This window comes from Myotis brandtii, unplaced genomic scaffold (assembly GCF_000412655.1).
Source record: "Myotis brandtii unplaced genomic scaffold, ASM41265v1 scaffold4, whole genome shotgun sequence".
Taxonomy (NCBI): domain Eukaryota; kingdom Metazoa; phylum Chordata; class Mammalia; order Chiroptera; family Vespertilionidae; genus Myotis; species Myotis brandtii.
Window position 1 is genome coordinate 4,141,546 of NW_005365371.1, and position 20,535 is coordinate 4,162,080.

The following is a 20,535-nucleotide window of genomic DNA, read 5'->3' on the forward strand; positions in this document are numbered from 1 at the left end:
GCCGTGGTCGCGGTGGTCCGAGCGGTGACCTGGCTGCTGCTCTGGGAGGCAGCTGAGCTCGCCTGCAAGTCCTCCGCGGCCCTCGCTGCCGCCCACACCGATGCGGGTAAAGGGAGGGGCGTGGCTGCGGGTTTGAGGTTGAGGGGTGGCAGCAGCTCGGACTCTGGGGGTCCTCTCCCCTGAGCGGTTTGCGGAGGTGCTTCTCTGTATCCCGGCGCCTCGGACTGTGGGGTGAGCTGGGGGAGGCTAAGCACAAAGGCCACGTGCCTCTTCTCTCTGGGGCTCCGCCTGCCACTCGCATGGCTCTCTGGACGTGGGGAGTCCGGCTCTGTTCTGGCCACACAGTCACTGAAATATTGTGAAGGAAGTGCAGCGATGAAGCGTCTTGGGATGCATGCAGCTTCTTGCACCAACAAGGAGCCGGCAAGGCCCCCTTGCCTGTGAAGTGTGAGAACCGCAGTCCTGAATACAGAGACGCCGGGGGCGTGGGAAGAGGACGGCGTCGTACAAATACTTTAATAGTAGACTGGATTGCGCTGGGGTTTCTTGATGACTCTGGTTTAGGCAAGCGCGTTGGTTCATTTCTTTGGGCCCCAGTCCATGGGCTGGAGTGCTGTGCTGTGCTGTGTGTTGTGGATCGAGCCCTGAGCTAAAAACACGCTGCCCTGACCCTCGTGGAGCTTTCAGTGGGTTGGGGAAGACATTGCACTGGTGATCCTATATAATAAAAGCCTAATATGCAAATCGACTGAACGGGCAGAAGGACCCTATGATGCACACTGACCACCAGCGGGTAGAGTAGACACTCAACAGAGGAGCTGCCCCCAGCCCGCAGGCCCCAGGCCAGCCAAGGCAGCGGGGAGGCGGGGAATTGAACCCAAAACCTTTTGGTTTATGAGACAGTGCTTCCAACTGAGCCACCCAGCCAGGAAAATGGCAGTAATTTTGACTGCCTGTTTTGCTAAGGTTGTGAAACTCATGTGAAAGCCCCAAGTAAAGGATCTATCATATAGGTATTAGTTAATAAATGTTAGTTTTTCATACTTTTCCCTTCTGTTGTATATTTCAGATGTTTTCATCTCTAGGACATGCTTTTTCATGCATCTTTTCAGGGATATATATATAATGGACCTAGCAACATAGAATACAATATGGTTTTCATGTGTTTATTTTAATGTTCTTCCTACACACTGCCAGCTTTTGAAAATGAAATAAAATTATATAGCAAGGCACTTGGCAGAGTTGGTGATCTGATCATTAGTTATGATGCTCACATTAAGTAATAGTTTTAATGTCTGAATGTCAATGTTCTTAATTCCCATGAGTCTGTATAGTGAGATTTCTGGTTATTCTAAGTTTATAAAAGAACCTTTTGAAAAGACTCTAGCCCTGGACAGTTTGGTTCAGTGGTCAGAGCATCAGACCTTTGGACCAAAGGGTCAATTCCCAATAAAGGGCACGTACTACATCAAGGGCACGGTTGGGGTACGTGCAAGAAGCAACCAATTGATGTGTCTCTCTCATAGATGTTTATCTTTCTCTTTCTCTTTCCTCCTCCTCCCTCCCTCCTTCCTACTCTCTCTAAAAGTCAGTGGAGGCCTGACCGGTATTCTCAGTGGTTGAGCATTGACCGATGAACTAGGAGGTCACAGTTTGACGGGGCACATGCCCAGGTTGCCGGCTCCATCCCCAGTGTGGGGCGTGCAGGAGGCAGCCGATCAATGATTCTCTCTCATTGTTGATGTTTCTCTCTCTCTCTCCCTCTCCCTTCCTCTCTGAAATCAATAAAGATATATTTAAAAAATTTGTAAAAAAGTCAATAGAAAAAATATTCTTGGGTGAAGATTAAAAAAAAAGACTCGTTTTTATTTTTGTTATTTTAAACCCTTCTAACATCTCCACAAGGCAAATGTACTGTCTTCTCAGTTTTATAGGTAGCTGGAATTAAAACAGATTTTCTGCCCTTGCTGGTGTGGCTCAGTTGGTTGGAGTGTTATCCCTTACACTAAAAGATCACCTGAAAAGATCACCTGAATAAAGTAATATTAATAACAAACACATATAGCACTATATGGTAGGACCTATTCTAACTACTTCATACTAAGTGTACCGGTTAATAAATGGTGGATTTTGTAATCAAAGAAAACATGATAATTTCAAGAGAAACATCAAAAGTGCGTTATTAAAAGTAATGTCCATCACTAGCTACACATTTCCCCCACCTTCCAGGTAATTTCTGGATACCGTCCCAATAGAACTTTTGTTTTGAGGCAAAACATTCAGAGACCCAATTTTCCACTTCTTCGTACGTTTTGAAGTGCTGCTCAGAAAGTGTGTGTGCCATTGATCAGAACAAGTGGTAATCTGAAGGAGCAAGGTCTGGTGAATACAGCTGGTGGGTTGATACTTCCCAGGCAAGATCTTTTAACGTGTTTTTAACTGGTTTTGAAGTGTGTAATGGTGCGTTATCATGAAGCAACATTACTTTGCTGTGTCTTCCAGAACATTCTGGTCGTTTCACGATCAAAGTGTGGTTCAAATTGATTATTTGTTGTTGGTAGTGATCAGTATTAACAGTTTCACCTGGTTTTAGAAGCTCATAATACACCACACCTTCCTGATCCCACCAAACGCAGAGCATTGTCTTCTTTCCGAAGCAATTTGGCCTTGCAGTCAATGTTGATGGTTGATTTGGATCAACCCATGATTTTGTGCATTTGGGATTCTCAAAATAAATCCACTTTTCGTCGCCAGTCACAACTCAATGCAAAAAAAGACTTTCTTTCGTGCCATTGAAACAACATTTTACTGATGACTTTTTGGTTTTCCATTTATCTTTCATTCAGTTGATGTGGCACACATTTTCCTTCCTTTAAAATCTTTCCCATTGCTTGTGAATGATCAGAAATTGTTTGCTGAGCAACGTTTAATCTTTCTGCAAGTTGTTTTTGAGTTTGACACGCATCTTCATCCAACAATGCTTGTAATTGTTGATCTTCAAACTTTTTCAGTTGACCCGGACGTTCTTTGTCTTTCACATCGAAACCATCACTTTTAAAGCGTTTAAACCAGCGTTCACAAGTATCTTGAGATGGAGCGTGTTCACCATAAGCTTCCCAAAGCTTTCAGCAGCACTTTTCCTTCAAAATAAAGTAATGAATTAAAACTTCCCGCAAATGCTCTTTTTTTTGGGCATGAAATTTGACATTTTTAAGCATAAAAATATCTATGATGTTAACACCTTCAGCAAATTTGACATAAGTTTTGAAGCTTGCTGTCAATACAACGAAATAGCATACATATCAAATCGCATATATATCAACATATGTGAAACTCCATCTATTGAAAAAAATCCGCATTATTAACTGGTACACCTAGTATATTAAGTCTCATGACAACTAGCAGAGCAATAAACTATCTTATGTAAAGTCATATAGCTATTAAGTGACAGACAGGGTTTTGAAGGTAGGCGATCTAATTCCAAAGTCAATGTTCTTAATTCTCATGCTATACTAGAAGTAGATTTATATATAGCTCAACTTGCTTAAGTTTTAGAGTTTTTGTTTTCATTTTTAGGTTGGTTAGATTCTCCAGGCAAGTAAAGCCTATTAAAACAATTATTTTCTAATTATATAAGTATTCTTTCATTGAGTGCTTGTTTTATTAAAAATCAAATCTTTTGGTTCTTATAGGCATAAAGGCCAGTTGTTCTGAAATTATTTTGCGGCAAGAAATTTTGAAAGATGGTTTCCACAGGTAAGTTGCCTGTTGACTTTTACTTGTATCAAAGTACTGTTTCATATATTTTAGAGCAAAAAATTAATAGTTGAAAAATGGATAAAACTGAAAAAAAAATCACTTGATTTCTTCCAGTCATAAGTAGCAGATTTATTATAATGTGGTTACAGTTTGAAATAATGATTAACCCATTGTACACCATAAGCGTCTGTAGACACAAGTGGCTGACCTTCCCCATACGCCACACGCATCTATTAAAGAAAAATTTTTTCCCTAAGTGGCAAACCTGACCAACTTTAGAATCAGTTTTCTTGAGAATTTTCAGCTGAAAATATTAAAGAACACCTGAATTGTAATATATATTTTATTGATTTTTTACAGAGAGGAAGGGAGAGGGTTAGAGAGTTAGAAACATCGATAAGAGAGAAACATCGATCATCTGCCTCCTGCACACTCCCTACTGGGGATGTGCCCACAACCAAAGTACATGCCCTTGACTGGAATCGAACCTGGGACCCTTGAGTCCGCAGGCTGGCGCTCTATCCACTGAGCCAAACCGATTAGGGCGTAATATATTTATTTTTATAATATTCATTGCAAATTGATTTTTTAAAGTAAATTCAAAATATCGTTGCGTGTGGGGATGGTTTCTGTTTTGGACGCATTATTGGTAGTTAACAGGTTAAAAATAACTGGAGAAGATGCCCAACTGGCATGACTCAGTGGTTGAACATCGACCTATGAACCAAGAGGTCACGGTTCCATTTCCAGTCAGGACACATGCCCGGATTTTGGGTTCGATCCCAACATCATTGATGTTTCTATCTCTCTCTCCCTCTCCCTTCCTCTCTGAAATCAATGAAAATATATATAATAAAAAAATAACTGGAGAAGAGGGGAAAACAAATGTTTACCATTTAACATATTTAGAAGTTGTATATATGTAATATCCTATTTAATCTTCACAGTGGTTGTGAGATGATACCTTTCTTGTTTTTCAGATGTGGTAACTAGGGCTCAGAAAATTTAAATAACTTGGCAGTGGGTAGGGTGGTGGAGCTCTGGCTCCAATTTAGGACTATCGTATTCCAAGGCCATGCTCTCAAATATTAAGATATTATACCACCCTAAATCACTATTTCTGACTTACAAGACTTGGTTCCAAATACTAAACTGTTTCCAAAATAGAAATTATCCTCAAAAATGAATATTTGCCAGTATTGAAAAATTTTTAAAGACCAGTAAAAAGTTGTGGAAACTGTTCCATAAGAAAACTTCCCAAACTTTAAAGCTTCTCAAGGTGATTACTTTGAAGTGATTCTCAGATATTTGATTTAAAATTCTGATACATTTCTTTTTAAAATCACTTCGTTTTATAAGTCACCTTAAGCTAAAATATCTGATTCTCCTCATTCTTCAAGTTAGCCTACATGTGAATGACTAGGAGGTGTAGTAGAAAGAACTTGGATAGTTTTATGTTGTTTTTTCTTTGAACTCAGACAGATTTAGGCTCAAAAGATAGCTCCATTATTTAGTATCTGCCTTTGGGAGGGAAGTCACTTCTGAAAGGAGTTTTAGACAGAGTCCTAACACATTTTAAGCCATGTCAGGGTAATTATGCCAATATTATTAAATATCTCTCAATAAAGTAATTGGATATGTTCTCAAGAAAATTGGGAATAATAAATAATGTAAAGATGACAGTGTAACCATAAATTATTCCAATAAGGAAGAAATGGGTGCCTGGAGAGGCTATTGTGAAGGCAAAAGTAGCTGTCCAGACGTAAGTACTACAGATAAAAAGCAGGACATAAAACCAAGTATGAAGAGTGACAGAACCCACACAGCTTCCAAAACTAGAAATCTGTTATTTGAGACCTTCAGAATAGGCCAGTAATCATTGTTTTAAAAAAGGCTTTTTCGTTATACATAGAGCAGGTGTAGTCTTGCTGCTAGGGTGGATGAGGAAACATTAACAGATTATAGAAAGTAGAATTTGTTAGCTCCTCCTGTTTCTATCTTCTTGGTCAAGAAGAATCACTTCTGGGGTGGAAAGTGGGCTAGAAGGGGTCAACGGGGGAAAAAAAGGAGGAAGTATGTAATACTTTCAACAATAAAGATTTAAAATGAAAAAATCATATTAAAAAAAAGAAGAATTATTTCCACTTTGGGAAGGGTCAAGCAAATAGTAGTAGTAGGAAACTGAAGTGCAGAATATGCAAGGTAAGTATGCAAAAGGGCCTTGCTACTATAAATGATTATAGGATCTCCCCTCTCTGATGAACTGTATCTCTTTTAGTAGGAGAACTTGCTTAAATGATTGCTGAACTTCTGTTTGTAGTCTTTGGATAATTTGGAAGTTAGTTGATATTTCTGGGCAGAATTCTAGACCAGATTATTAAAAGAATGGTTTGTGCATACAGAGGAAGTGGTGGTCTCTTGGAATTAGTATTAATTTATTACAACTTATTTTCTTTATAGAGTTACTAGATAGGTAGATCAGAGAAATGCTATAGCATTTCCATATAACTTTTGGAATAAACTTGTAGATTTCCTCAAAAAAGCTTCATGAAATTTTGGTTAGGATTCTGTTGAAACTCTTGATCAATTTGTAGAGAACTGATATGTGAGCATTAATGAGTGTTCCAATGCATGAATATGGCATTTTCATTCATTTAGGGTTTATTAGGTTAATCTTAACAGTATTGTAACTTTCAGAGTATATGTCTTACATATATTTTGTTAAATTTATTCCTAAGTATTTCATGTTTTTTGATGTAAAGAGTATTGTTTAAAATTTTTTATTTCTACTTGTTTGTCGTTAATAATAGCAATACAATTGATTTTTTTATGATGATATGGTACCCTGATTCCTTGTGAAATCACTGTTAGCTTTTTTTGTAGACTCTTTAAGCTCTTCTACATAAATGATCATGGGTTTGCAAATAAAGACAATCTGTATGCTTTTTACACCCTTTCCTTCCCTTTTTGACCTTGGGTGTCTAATACAATATTGAATAAAATTGTTGCTATTTACCCAGTCTATTAATCTCTAAATTCTAATTGGAGTGATTCGACCATTTACTTTTAGTAAATATTGATTTGGTTGGGTTGGCTTAAATTTATCCATCTTGCTATTTTTTTTATAATTTGTTTTTTCTATTTGGCCCATCTAGTCTTTTTTCTCTCTCTTTTCTTGCCTTATTTTGGATAAAGTGAGTATTTTTTAAGCATCTTGTTTTATTCCCATTTTTGGCTTATTAACTATACTTCTGTCTTTTTAATTGGTTACTTTAGAGTTTACATTGTGCAATTTTAACTTATCACAGTCTACCTTCAAATAATATTATTTCACACCATGAATAATGTGTGCCTCTTATATCAGAATAGTTCATTTCCTTCTCCTTTCCTTTATGCTGTTGTTGCCATACATTTATTAACTTTACGTTTTACTTACATTGTAAACCCAACCATATATTATTATTATTTTTGCTTTGAAAACTCATATATTTTTACATTATTATTTAATTGTGGTAAAAAACCCATAACATAAAATTTACCATCTTAACCCTTTTAAAGTGTACACTTCAATTACATTAAGAACATTTATACTGTTGTTTTACCATCACCACCATCCATATAAAGAATTCTTGCAAAACTGAAACTCTGTACCTCTTAAACAATTTACTCCCTTTTCTCCCCTTCTCCCAGCCTCTAGCAACCACCATTCTACTTTCTGTCTTTTTTAAAATATATTTTATTGATTTTTTACAGAGAGGAAGGGAGAGGGATAGATAGTTAGAAACATCGATGAGAGAGAAACATCGATCAGCTGCCTCCTGCACACCCCCGACTGGGGATGTGCCCACAACCCAGGTACATGCCCTTGACCAGAATCGAACCCGGGACCTTTCAGTCTGCAGGCCGATGCTCTATCCACTGAGCCAAACTGGTCAGGGCTCTACTTTCTGTCTTTATGAATTTGACTATTCTATGTACTTATACAAGTGGAATTATACAGTATTTGCTTATTTCACAAAGCATAATGTCCTAAAGTTTCATTCATATTAATTTCTTGTGTAATTGTCATACTTGTTGTTTGTTTTTTTTAAATATATTTTTATTGATTTCAGAGAGGGAGAGAGAGATAGAAACATCAATGATGGGAGAGAGTCATTGATCGGCTGCCTCCTGCATGCCCCAAACCGGGAGCCCACAACTAGGCATGTGCCCTGACAGGGAATCGAACAGTGACATCCTGATTCATAGGTCGATGCTCAACTACTGAGCCATGCCTGCTGGGCATACTGTTTTCAATAGTGACTGCACCATTTTACATTCTCACCAACAATGCTCAGTGGTTCAGTTTCTCTATCAATATTTGAAAACAATTAAAAAATGAGAGAAAATGTTTTCATATTTGCCCATGTATTTACCATTTGCTCTTCTGTCATTATTTTTTTACTATATGTATTTTTTTATTTCAGAGAGTAAGGGAAAGGGAGAGAGAGATAGAAACATCAATGATGAGAGCGAATCATCCATCAGCTGCTTCCTGCACATCCCCCTACTGGGGATTAAGCTCGAAACCCGGGTGTGTGCCCTGACCAGGAATCAAACTGTGATCTGTTGGTTCATGGGTTGACACTCAACCACTGAACCACACCGGCTGAGCCTGTCTTTCTTATAGATCCAAGTTTTCTTCAATTTTTTTTTTTTACCAAGCTTTCTTCTGATATTTTTTTTACTGCCTGAAGAATTTCCTTTACCATTTATTTTAGGGACAAGTTCTCTTAGTTTGTGTTTGTCTTAATCTTTATTATATACTATATGCACAAAAATTCATGCAAGACTAGGCCTTCCTTCCCCCAGCTGCCAGCACCGGCTTCCCTCTGGCACCTGGGACCCAGGCTGGCTTCCCTCGGGCCACCCGCAGGCACCTGGGACCCAGACTGGCTTCCTTTGGGCCGCCTGCAGTCACCCAGGACCCGGCTGGCTTCCCTCCAGCCCTGGCTTCGTCAGGAAAGATGTTTGGAAGACGTCCAGTCTATTAGCATATTACCCTTTTATTATTATAGATACCTCCTGGATATATAATTCTAAATTGATAGCTTTTTTCTTTTAATACTTTACATACATCATTCCATTGTCCTCTGGTATATTATTATCTTTGTTACTCTCTACATAATGTTCATTTTTCCTCTCATTGCTTAAAATATTGTTTTTTTCAGTGACTTGATAATATGTCTTGGTGTGGGATTGTGTGTGTGTATTGATCCTGCTTGGTATTTGTTGAGCTTCTTGGATTTACAAGTTTATAGTTTTCATGAAAATCAGAACAATTTCAGCCATTACATAATCTTCCAATTTTCTTTCTGTTACATTCTCTCCTCTTTTTCTGGTCTCTTCCTCTCTCTCTTTCTCTCTCTCTCTCTCTCTCTCTCTCTCTCGATATTCTTCACTTGATATTGTTGAAAGATCTCTGAAATTGTTCCTCCTCCCCCCATTCTTTTTTCCTCAGTTATGCTTCAGTTTGGATGGTTTCTGTTGCTGTGTCTCCAAGTCACTGATCTTTTCTTCTTCAATGTTTAAATGCTTTTATCATATCAGGATAGTTTTTATTCCAGAAATTAAGTTTCTCATCTCTTGAAGTTGCATTCAGTTCTTTATATATATATTAGAGACCCGGTGCATAAAATTTGTGCATGGGGGGTGAGGGGGTCCCCTCAGCCCAGCCTGCATCCTCTCCATTCTGGGACCCCTTGGGGGATGTCTGACTGCTGGTTTAGGTCCAGTCCTGAGGATCAGGCCTAAACCGGCAGTCGGACATCCCTCTCACAATCCGGGACCACTGGCTCCTAACTGTTCACCTGCCTGCCTGCCTGATCGCCCCTAACTGCTCCCCCTGCTGGCCTGGTCACCCCCAACTGTCCCCGAAGCCCGCCTAGTTGCCCCCAACTGCTCCCTCCCTGCCAGCCTGGTTGCCCCCTCCTGCCCCCCCCCCCCCCCCCCTCGCCCCCCCCCGCCCCCCCGCCCCACGCAGCCTGCTGCTCGGTCATCGGGTCGCCCCTCACTAACCCCCCTGCCAGCCTGGTTGCCCCACACAGCCTGCTGCTTGGTCGTCGTGTCGCCCCTCATTAACCCCCCTGCCGGCCTGGTCGCCCCACGCAGCCTGTTTGGTTGTCCATTCATTCGGTTGGGTTGCTTAGGCTTTTATAGAGAGAGAGATTAGAGGCCCTGTGCACGAAATTTGTGCATGGGTAGGGTCCCTAGCGGCCGCCAGCCGCCGGCCGGGGCCTCCCTTCCCCGGCTGCTGGCTGCCCGGGCCTTCCTTCGTTCTGCGCCGCTCCCTGGTGGTCAGCACACATCATAGCGAGCAATTGAACTCCTGAAAGGACACTTTGCTTATTGGGCTTGTATATATAGAGCTATTTCTTCTCTTTCCCTCATAATGTTTGTGTTTTTCTTTAAATTCTTGAATATAATAGGTATATTTATAATGACTTAATGTCCTTTGCTAATTTTGTCACTTCTGTCATTTCTAATCTGTTTCTATGAATGATTTTTTTCTTGGTTATTGGTCACATTTTCCTGATTCTTTGCATGTTTGTAACTTTGGATTGGATACTGAATATTGTGAATGTTGTAGATATGAACCTTTTTGAGTGTGTGGATTTTATCTTCTTTTAAAGGGTGTTGGGTTTATTTTTTCTGTTAGAGTTTTAAGTTACTTGTTTATCAACTTGATCCTTTTTACCTTTTTTTTTGTGTAGGCCTAAAGTTAAAAGTGGCCATTACTGCAAGGCTAATTTAGCTACTAAGGCTTTACCCTATCGGGATTTCAACTGAAAGCTTTGGTTGGTATCCCCATTGGGATTTCTATACTTTGGTTGGTTGGAATGCAAATGTCTCCCTACCTTGTGTAAAATTTTAGAATTTCTCGTCTTTTAGTTCCCTGGTCATTCTGTGCCCATCTTGTGGAGTTACGCCTCACTCATGCTTACCTTAGTATTCAACAGAAACTCAAGGGAACTCTCCATTTCAGATTTCTAGAGCTCTTTCTGCATAGTTTCCTCCTCTCTGGAACTTAGTGCTGTGACTTCCAACCACTTCAGCTTTCCTAAACTTTTTTTTTAAATATATTTTTATTGATTTCAGAGAGGAAGAGAGAGGGAGAGAGAGAGAGAAACATCCTGCATGCCCCTACTGGGGATTGAGCCCACAACCCTGGGCATGTGCTCTTGACTGGAATTGGGCCTGGGACCCTAGAGTCCATAGGCCAACAGTCTACCACTGAGCGGGCGAGGGCAGCTTTCCTTAACTTTTATTTCTGTTTTCTCACCTAAGTGAAAATATCATGCTGTGCTTTGGGTCTCATTCACTGCACTTGATCCAAACTGTGCCTCCAGACAGAAAGCTGGGGCAATTAACAGTTAGATTTATAGTCTATTTCAAATTAATTTTTGTATATCCAATTGTTTCAGTTCCACTTTTTGAAAAGACTATCCTTTCCTCATCAAATTATATTTGAACCTTAATTGAAAAATTGTGTATGTCTATTTTTGGACTTTATCCCTTTCTATTGATCTTTTTTTTTTCCACACTAATACAACTATTTCCAATCTGTTTCATCTCATGGCACATATAAACTAATTACTAAAATTCTGTGGCACACCGAAATATGTATTTTTTGCCAATCTGACAAAAAATATAGGTACAATTTTGATTCATTCACACGGGATGGCTACTGTTGTCATTTTTTTACAATCTAAGGGAAAATTGGTCAGTGCCCCTAATTAAATAATCAGGTATTGCATGTTTTAAAAAATCTTGTGGCACAGCAGTGTGCCTTTTGCTGGTTGAAAATCACTGCATTAATGTAATACTACTAGAGGCCCAGTGCACAAAATTCATGCACTGGAGGGGAGGGGCGGGGGGGGGTGTTCCCTCAGCCCGGCCTGCGCCCTCTCACAGTCTGGGAGCCCTCGGGGGATGTCTGACTGCCGGCTTAGGCCCGGGGAGTGTGGGGAGCAGGCCTAAGCCATAAGTCGGAAATCCTTAGCGCTGCCGCGGAGGCAGGAGAGGCTCCTGCCACTGCCACTGCGCTTGCCAGCCGTGAGCCCGGCTTCTGGCTGAGAGGCGCTCCCCCTCTGGGAGCGTATTGACCACTGGGGGCAGCTCCTGCATTGAGCATCTGCACCTGGTGGTCAGTGCACATCATAGCAATCGGTTGTTCTGCTGTTCAGTTGATTTCCATATACCCTTTTATTATATAGGATGGCTTATGACATGAATTTATGAAAAATCTAATGGGTAGTTCTGACATGAGATAAATATTTCATTTGACTTTATAGTCTCTTTATAATTTTTAAAATAGTGTTTCTACTAATTTGAATGTAATGTTATGCTATCTCATTAACAATTTAATGAAGAGATTTTCTCTGAACATACTTGTCTTACAGAGACCTTTTAATAAAAGTGAAATTTGGAGAAAGCATTGAGGACTTACAGACCTGCCGACTCTTAATTAAACAGTACATCCCAGCAGGACTTTTCGTGGATCCATATGAGTTGGCTTCATTACGAGAGAGAAACATAACAGAGGTACAACTGTTAGAGGATTTTTACACTATTAGAGCATTATTTTGAGAGAAATTTTTTAAGGGATGCTATAATTTGGATAAGGCAAAATAGTATGTAAAAAAACACTAGATACATTTGTAAAAGTGTATCAAGTAACATTTTTTAGATAGAATAGGAGTATTCTTTAATAAGTGAGTGATACTTGTCATACTTGTCAGTAGTAAGCCAACTAAACTGAGCTGTTTAAATGCTTTTTGGCAGTATGGTTCCCAGTTTAGTGACTAAGAAAATGAACAATTAATAAACACTGTTTCAATAGCAACTTTGTTAAATTAGAGAGACATACCCAACAGCTGTATAATTTGAGTATGGGAGGAAAAGATATTAATATTTATTGGATCTCTATATGCCAGATATTTTCTTCTTTCTTTTTTTTTAAAGAAGCAAGATAAAATAAGCATTAAAGAAAGATTATGTCCCACTCCTTTACATAGATTAATCTTTTTTAAAAAATATATATTTTATTGATTTTTTACAGAGAGGAAGGGAGAGGGATAGAGAGTTAGAAACATCGATGAGAGAGAAACATCAATCAGCTGCCTCCTGCACACTCCCTACTGGGGATGTGCCTGCAACCAAGGTACATGCCCTTGACCGGAATCGAACCTGGGACCCTTGAGTCCGCAGGCCGACGCTCTATCCACTGAGCCAAACCGGTTTGGGCCACAGATTAATCTTTATAGCAACCCTGGGAGTATTATCTCTATTTTATAGTTAAGGATACTGAAGCACAAAGAGGCCAAGCTTATCCAGGATCACATGGGCACATGAAAGAAGAGCCAAGAAATGAAGCCAAGGTTGTCTAATTGCAATTGTTGCTCTTTCCAGAAAGGAATCTTACTCCTTAGTTAAGGATTTCCCTAACTTCAATTAGAATCACCTTAGTTAGGGTTTCCCTACCTTCATTAAGAGTCACCTGTTCAATTTAGTCATGACTCGGTTGAGTACCCTCTCATGCACCTTAGGGTTGCCAGTTTGATTCCTGGTTGGGGCACATACCCAGGTTGCGGGTTACCCTGGTCAGGGTGCATACGGGAGGCAACCAATTGATGTTTCTCTCTCTCTCCCTCTCCTTTCTCTCTCTCTAGAATCAATTTAAAAAATAAAATACCTGTATTACACTTTTATGTTAATAATAAAGAAAAGTGTGTGTGTGTGTGTGTGTGTGTGTGTGTGTGTGTGTGTGTGTGTACGGTGATGGGGGTCTATGGGGAGGCTGTATTTTCTGCTTGTTTTTTTTCTGTAAACCTAAACCTGCTCTAAAAAATACAGTGTATTAATTTTTTAATATGTTTTTATTGATTCTGGAGAGAGGAAGGGAGAGGGAGAGATAGAAACAACAGTTATGAGAGAGAATCATCGATCAACTGCCTTCTCTACGCCCCCTACTGGGATCGAGCCCACAACCCAGGGCATGTGCCCTGACCCGGGAATTGAACCATGACTTCCTGGTTCAGGGGTCGACACTCAACCACTGAGCCACACTGGCCGGGCTAAAGTCTATCACTTTTTTAAAAAGTATATCTATAGCTATATCATACTGAAAAAAGACTGCTAAAAAGCTAATGCAATTTTTGCTTAAGGAAGGAAATATTGCTATTATAGTCCTTGAGTGTTTTCCAACGGCAACTAATGTGATGAATGGCTTGGAAACCAAGTCATGAAAAACGGAGAGAACTGTGAATATTTCTTTGGGGAAGAGAAGATGTGGAGGCAGCATGATTGAGGACCTCTGATGTTTGAGGAATCTTAGTGAAATAAGGAACAGATTTATTGAAGACATTGTAAGCACAGATAATTGGTGATTGTTATAGGCCAGAGCATCCAGTTTCTTCTCATAGAAAAGGAATAACCTTTTAACAGTAGATAAAATGAGATGACTCAGTCATTGAAAGTAATCAATTAGTGGCTGGATACTTGAGAAAAATATCCTCATTGAGATGGTGGTTTAATTTGATCACCTCTGAGGTTCCTTATGACTCATAAGATTATATAATTCCTTGACCTTTGCCATAAGTTCAACAACTTGTATATATGTGTGTTCTTTAATATATCAACATGTATGCATACATATATGGATACATAATACATATACATGTGCATATTATAATTCAGGGTTAATTTCTATCACACGTGGAGTTGTACTTTTGGTGTAGAATACTTATTTTAAAATGGTTTTTACCATATTATTTTTTTAAGGAGTACTTTACTATTTTTTCCATTACCTTTTTATACCCGGTGTAGAAAGAGTGCTGACCTTTGCTTTGACTTTCTGACCACAGTGATCTATCTCACTACCACCTTACTTGCTTCTCTGAAGAACAGGAAATTACCAGAATGATACCAATCATTTTTACTCAATACTGGGTTAACTGTTTTTTGTCATAGTTTTCATACTTATGGAACCATGCTAGACTTATTCACAAAATTTCTCTTTTCTTAGTACCTGTTTTATCACCTAAACAAAGGTTGATAAGGAGAGTACATAGAAATAATTTTTATTGTGGAAAAATTTCCTCAGTTTACTTTTATTAAACACAGATCACATCTTGTGTTTTCTTAACTTGAGGATGGAAGGGGAATGGAAATTGTTTATAAGGGGGATGAATTTTAAATTTCTTTTTACCTGTATAGCAGTCTTCTGGTTTAGTTTTGTGTTTTAAATCTTCCTCATTCGTTTTTTTCTCTTGGATTAATATTTGTTTTGTATTGACAGGCAGTCATGGTTTCAGAAAATTTTAATATAGAAGCTCCCAACTATTTGTCCAAGGAATCTGAAGTTCTCATTTATGCCAGACAAGATTCACAGTGCATTGATTGTTTCCAAGCTTTTTTGCCTGTGCACTACCGCTATCATCGGCCACATAGTAAAGATGGAGAAACCTTTATTGTGGTCAGTAACCCGGATTTACTGATGTATTGTGACCAAGGTAAGGGTTGTATATCTTTTCTGAGGGTTGAAAATAAAAATAAAGGTATGGTGGCAGGTCTGAAATCAAGGGATAACAAAAACATGTTTCTTTTTTCTTTCTTTTTAACTTTTTGGTTGTAAAATAGAGCATAGCTATAGAAAAACTTCACAAATATATAGTTTAGTGAGTTACTGTAAGGCAGATGTCCTTGAAATTACCACGCAGGTCAAGAAATAGCACTTTGCCAGCCACTCTAGCAGCAGCTCCATGTATCATGTCTCAAACATAGCTTCCTCCTATCTCCAAAGACTAAACCCACTATCCTGACATTTAATCACTTCCTTTTATTTATTTAAAAAAATATTTTTATTGATTTCAAAGAGGAAGGGATAGAGAGATAGAAGCATCAATGATGAGAGAGAATCATTGATTGGCTGCCTCCTGCAAGCCCCCTACTGGAGATTGAGCCTGCAACCCAGGCATGTGCAGGCATGTGTGTTCAGAATCGAACCCAGGACCCTTCAGTCTGCAGGCTGACACTTTATCCTCTGAGCCAAACCAGCTAGGGCAATCATTTCCTTTTATAGATATAAATTATATATACATATAATTTATATATAATACACACACACACGTATTATTTCAGAGAGAGGAAGGGAGAGGGAGAAAGCTAGAAACATCAATGATGAGAGAGAACAATCCACTGCCTTCTGCACACCCCCTACTGGGCATTGAGCCCACAACCCCCACATGTGCCCCAACCAGGAATCGAACTGTGATCTGGTTCATGGATCAACACTCAACCACTGTGCCACACTGCTGGGCCCTTATATTTATTTATGCTTTTATCACCCAAGTATATGGATGATATGACACACTATAGCAGTGATGGCGAACCTTTTGAGCTTGGCATGTCAGCATTTTGAAAAACCCTAACTTAACTCTGGTGCCGTGTCACATATAGAAATTTTTTGATATTTGCAACCATTGTAAAACAAAGATTTATATTTTTGATATTTATTTTATATATTTAAATGCCATTTAACAAAGAAAAATCAACCAAAAAAATGAGTTCGCGTGTCACCTCTGACACGCATGTCATAGGTTCACCATCACTGCACTATAGCTTAGTCTTGCCCATTTAACATTTTTCTCAGAGTTGGGGTTTTGGTGATAGTAATTATACAGTTCATCTGACCTCTTTATTTCTTGAAAATTGGCACCTGGCTCAGGGGTGTGATTAGATCCAGGTTTGCTTCTTTTGGCAAGTGCTGTGTTCTTTCATAAGTAGGTGTAAATGTCTGGTGTGCTTCTTTTTCAGCCATTGATCCTCATTGCCCCTTTGCTGCTTTCTGTTTATTCATGCTGACATCACAGTGCTTATTGCTGTTGGTGTTTTGTTTACACTTGCACGTATTTGGTGTGTGAGGGTACTTTATCACCTAGTTTTTCTATAAATGTAGTCCTTGAGTTTTTGGTTTTGTGAGTAATTGTTCTGTTTTAATATGTAGATTTGAGTAAATTAAAAAAATTTGCTTTTTCCATTTTCAGTTTTCCTAGAATAAAGACTTTAATTTAAGAAACCCCTTTCAGATTTTTGGCTTTTTGTGCCTCCACGATTGGGCTGATTTGAATGTTTGCAAAAGTTAGTAGCACTGTTACTAAAGACTGGCAGATAGGAAGTTTTTAATCCATACATTTGCTGCCATCATATATTTCATGATGAAAAAATAAAAAAGCGTTCAACTCTGTTAGCTTTGTTCATCCAACCTAGGTTTCTTTTTCTATTAATGATATTGACTTACCTTAAATAAAGTTTGAAAATGTGTTCCCCCCTGAGAGAGCATCTGGGGTTCTGGTGTTATCTGGGTTTTGGTCTGAAAGCTCTTTATGGGTGTGTTTACATCTGGACATTTATTGAGTTGGATGCTTAGGACCTGTTCACTGTTCTAAATATGTGTTATACCTCAAGAAAAAAGTTTAAATTAAAATACTTAAAAAAGCGGCCTCTAGTATAATGGGATTTGTTTAAAAGTCATGCACAGTCTTTGTAATTACATAATTTCTTAGGCATTCACTTAAAACAGGCTGTTAAAATAAAACAATATGTGATAGATGTACACTGTGTATTAAAATGTTTGAATACTCATATCCCAAAATGACAAATTGGCCTAGCCTCTAGTCCAGATTAAAGTTTTGTGATATGATTTTCTACCACTTTTTCTCAGAGTTTCCAATTTTGAAGTGCTGGGCTCAATCAAAAGTGGCAGCTCCTTGTACTTTGAAGAATAAGGATATTTGCCAATGGAACAATATGAAATATAAATCAGTAAGTTAGTATTTTATATTTTTAGATTGTACTGTCTCATTTAAAATTCTTTCTATAATGTTTCTGCCACATTTAAGGGATTAGACTTTTATATTTTACCATAGAAAGCTGTTTTTTTGTAATGTCATTTCTTTGCTACAGATGACAACAGTGGTTCCTCCTTTATATAGAATCATTTAATTTGGGGGCTGGAGATTTAGTGTTAGTCCCATGCCTCATTGGTCCAGAGCTTAAGTATAGTTGATAGGTGATTTAAAGGTGTGAAATGGCCAAGAAAAACAGTGGTATATCCATCAGGTATAAACTTTATTTAGAACTTTTTATTAATTTTTGAATAAAATAAATTAGTTAACTTCATTGTATTACACAGACTAAGTGGGAAAAAAAAGGATAATAAGACTCAAATTAGTATTATTTCAACTGTGATAGTTTTTAGACAGTTGTCTAAGAAGTCTACAGTTTTCTTCTTATCTTCTTATGTTAACACTAGAGGCCCAGTGCACGAATTCGTGCATGTGTGGGGTCCCTCAGCCTGACTGGCGATCGAGGCCTATGGGGGGGGGAGCAGCCAGGGGAGGAGGGGCCATGGGAGGTTCCTGTCGGGGTGATCAGGGGCTGCCGGCTGTGGGGAGGGACCATGGGAGGTTGGCCGGCCACAGGAGGTTGGAAGTGGGAGTGTACTGACCACCAGGGGGCAGCTCCTGCATTGAGCGTCTGCCCCCTGGTGGTCAGTGCACATCATAGCGACTGGTCGACTGGTCGTTCCAGTTGTTCAGTCATAATGGTCATTTAGGCTTTTATATATACTTCTTTCCTCTCTTCAGAGTGGTTAAGTTTTTTTCCATTGATTTTTAAAGAAAGTGAGAGGCAGGAGAGGGGGGGGAGAGAGAGAGAGAAACATCTATGTGAGAGAGACACATCAACTGGTTGCCTTCCACACACACCCCTAGTGGAGCCAGGGATCAAACCTGCAACTGAGGTATATGTCCTTGACCTGGAATCAAACCCATGGGTTGATGCTCTAGCCACTGAACAAACCAGCCCCTCTCCTCTTCTTGGAGGTCTGGGGTGGGACTGAAAGTTCCAACTCTCTTATCACATGGTTAGCTCCTTTGGCAACCAGTCCTCATCCTTAGGTGCTTTCCAAAAGCTACTTCACCAACATAAAAGACACCATGCTTACTCTTAACACTTAGGAAATTCCAACAGTTTGGGGAGCTTTGAGCCAGAAAGGGAATGAAAATCAAATACGTATGTCTTATATAAAACACAATATCACACATATGTTACCATAATTTTTTTCAAACTCTAAAATACATCTGGAGAATTACATTTAAGAGTATGTGAATGAAGAGTATGATTAGTGTTTGTTTATGATTTATTGATTTAAAAATTGGTAGTGTGCATTGCTATGAAATAAGTAATTACCCTGTTAAAATATTTTGAATTCAATTCTCTTTAAGACCATGTAACTTGAAATAAGAAGTCATATTTAAGCTATTTGATTTTTTTTTCTTTACTTTGAGTTATAGGTGGCCATTACTAAGGTGGTGATCTATATTAAGGCTTGTTTGCTTAAGATGCCATTTTTTAAGATTATAATTTTCAAATAGCACTTTGTTACAGATTGTGGTGATAAAATAATCTTTTTTGGATGTGAAATTATAATCCAGGTATTTATAGAAAGAAGCCAAAAATAAAAATATTCCCAAATTTTAATGTCTTTAAAAACTTATTTTTAAACCATAAAATTTCCCAAAGTTTCTAATTGAACCTTTTATCTTCAAAACCAAATAGAAAATATAAACTAAGTTGAATCTACAACTTCTTTTACATGGGACAACACTCAACCAACTGAACCACACCGGCTTGGCTGGCCTGGGTTTTTAAAAAGGATATTCTCAATTCTATGTAAAGTATAGAAAAAGTCAAAACTAATGAGAATTTAAGAATTATTGTGGGAATTGAGTCTGATTTATTTACATTAAATGTTCAATCCGAAAGAATCATTCAAACAATAATGTTACATGTAGTGTAGAATTGGCTGAAGAATATTTAAAAGCCAAAAAATAAAAATAAAGAGATAGTGGTCTTACTTAGAACATCCATTTTAAATGTCTCTAACTTCTCTCTCCACAGGTGTATAAGAATGTGACTCTACAGGTTCCAGTGGGACTGACTATACATACCACTTTAGTATGTTCTGTAACTCTACTTATTACCATCCTGTGTTCTACTTTGATTCTTGTGGCTGTTTTCAAATATGGCCATTTCCCCCTATAAGTTTTCTGCAATTAAATGCTTTCCATAAACCTAAATAAGACCTAATCGTTTGTGATTAGAAGCATTCTTTTAGAATTGTCATTATTTTGTCTTTTGTCTTCATTTTTGGCTAAAATTATGTTTACTGGAGGAAATTTTGGATCATTCTCAACTAATTCCAAAATTGAGTGCTCTGTTGTGTAGACCTTTGATAATCTTCAAGCATCTAGTGCTAGTACAGGAAACTTAATTCTGTTACATTACTATTTATTTTGTGAGAAGTGATTTTTATCCTCATTTGGGTTACAAAAGTGAGTACTTTATGTATTAGAGACAAATTGTTCTCATTTTGTGAATAGAAACATTTCAATTTAAGCTAAAAATTGAGAAAATCATTATAAATAAGAATAAAATAATTTAGATGAATGAGTTTATTTGAATCTTAATTTTATGAGAATATTGAAGTCATCCAGAGTTTCAAAGAAAATATTAAAATAAAACAACTAAGAAAATATTAATATTAATATTAACATTAATTATTCCTTAAAACATTTCCATTCTCCTTTTATAAGTTATATTGCTTTAAAAAATATTTATATATAGCCCTAACTGGTTTGGCTCAGTGGATAGAGTGTCGGCCTGTGGACTGAA

At 38.3% G+C, this 20,535-nt stretch overlaps 1 protein-coding gene across 1 annotated transcript; it reads left to right on the forward strand.

The window, feature by feature from the left end:
• PIGX (phosphatidylinositol glycan anchor biosynthesis, class X) lies at positions 1–19,966 on the forward strand (the record flags this gene model as incomplete). Its single annotated transcript, XM_005873223.2, has 6 exons — positions 1–106; positions 3,693–3,756; positions 12,201–12,342; positions 15,098–15,311; positions 17,522–17,622; positions 19,762–19,966. Coding segments are annotated over 6 exons (771 nt in total), but the record flags the coding sequence as incomplete, so codon positions are not given.
• Positions 19,967–20,535: the final 569 nt, after the last annotated feature.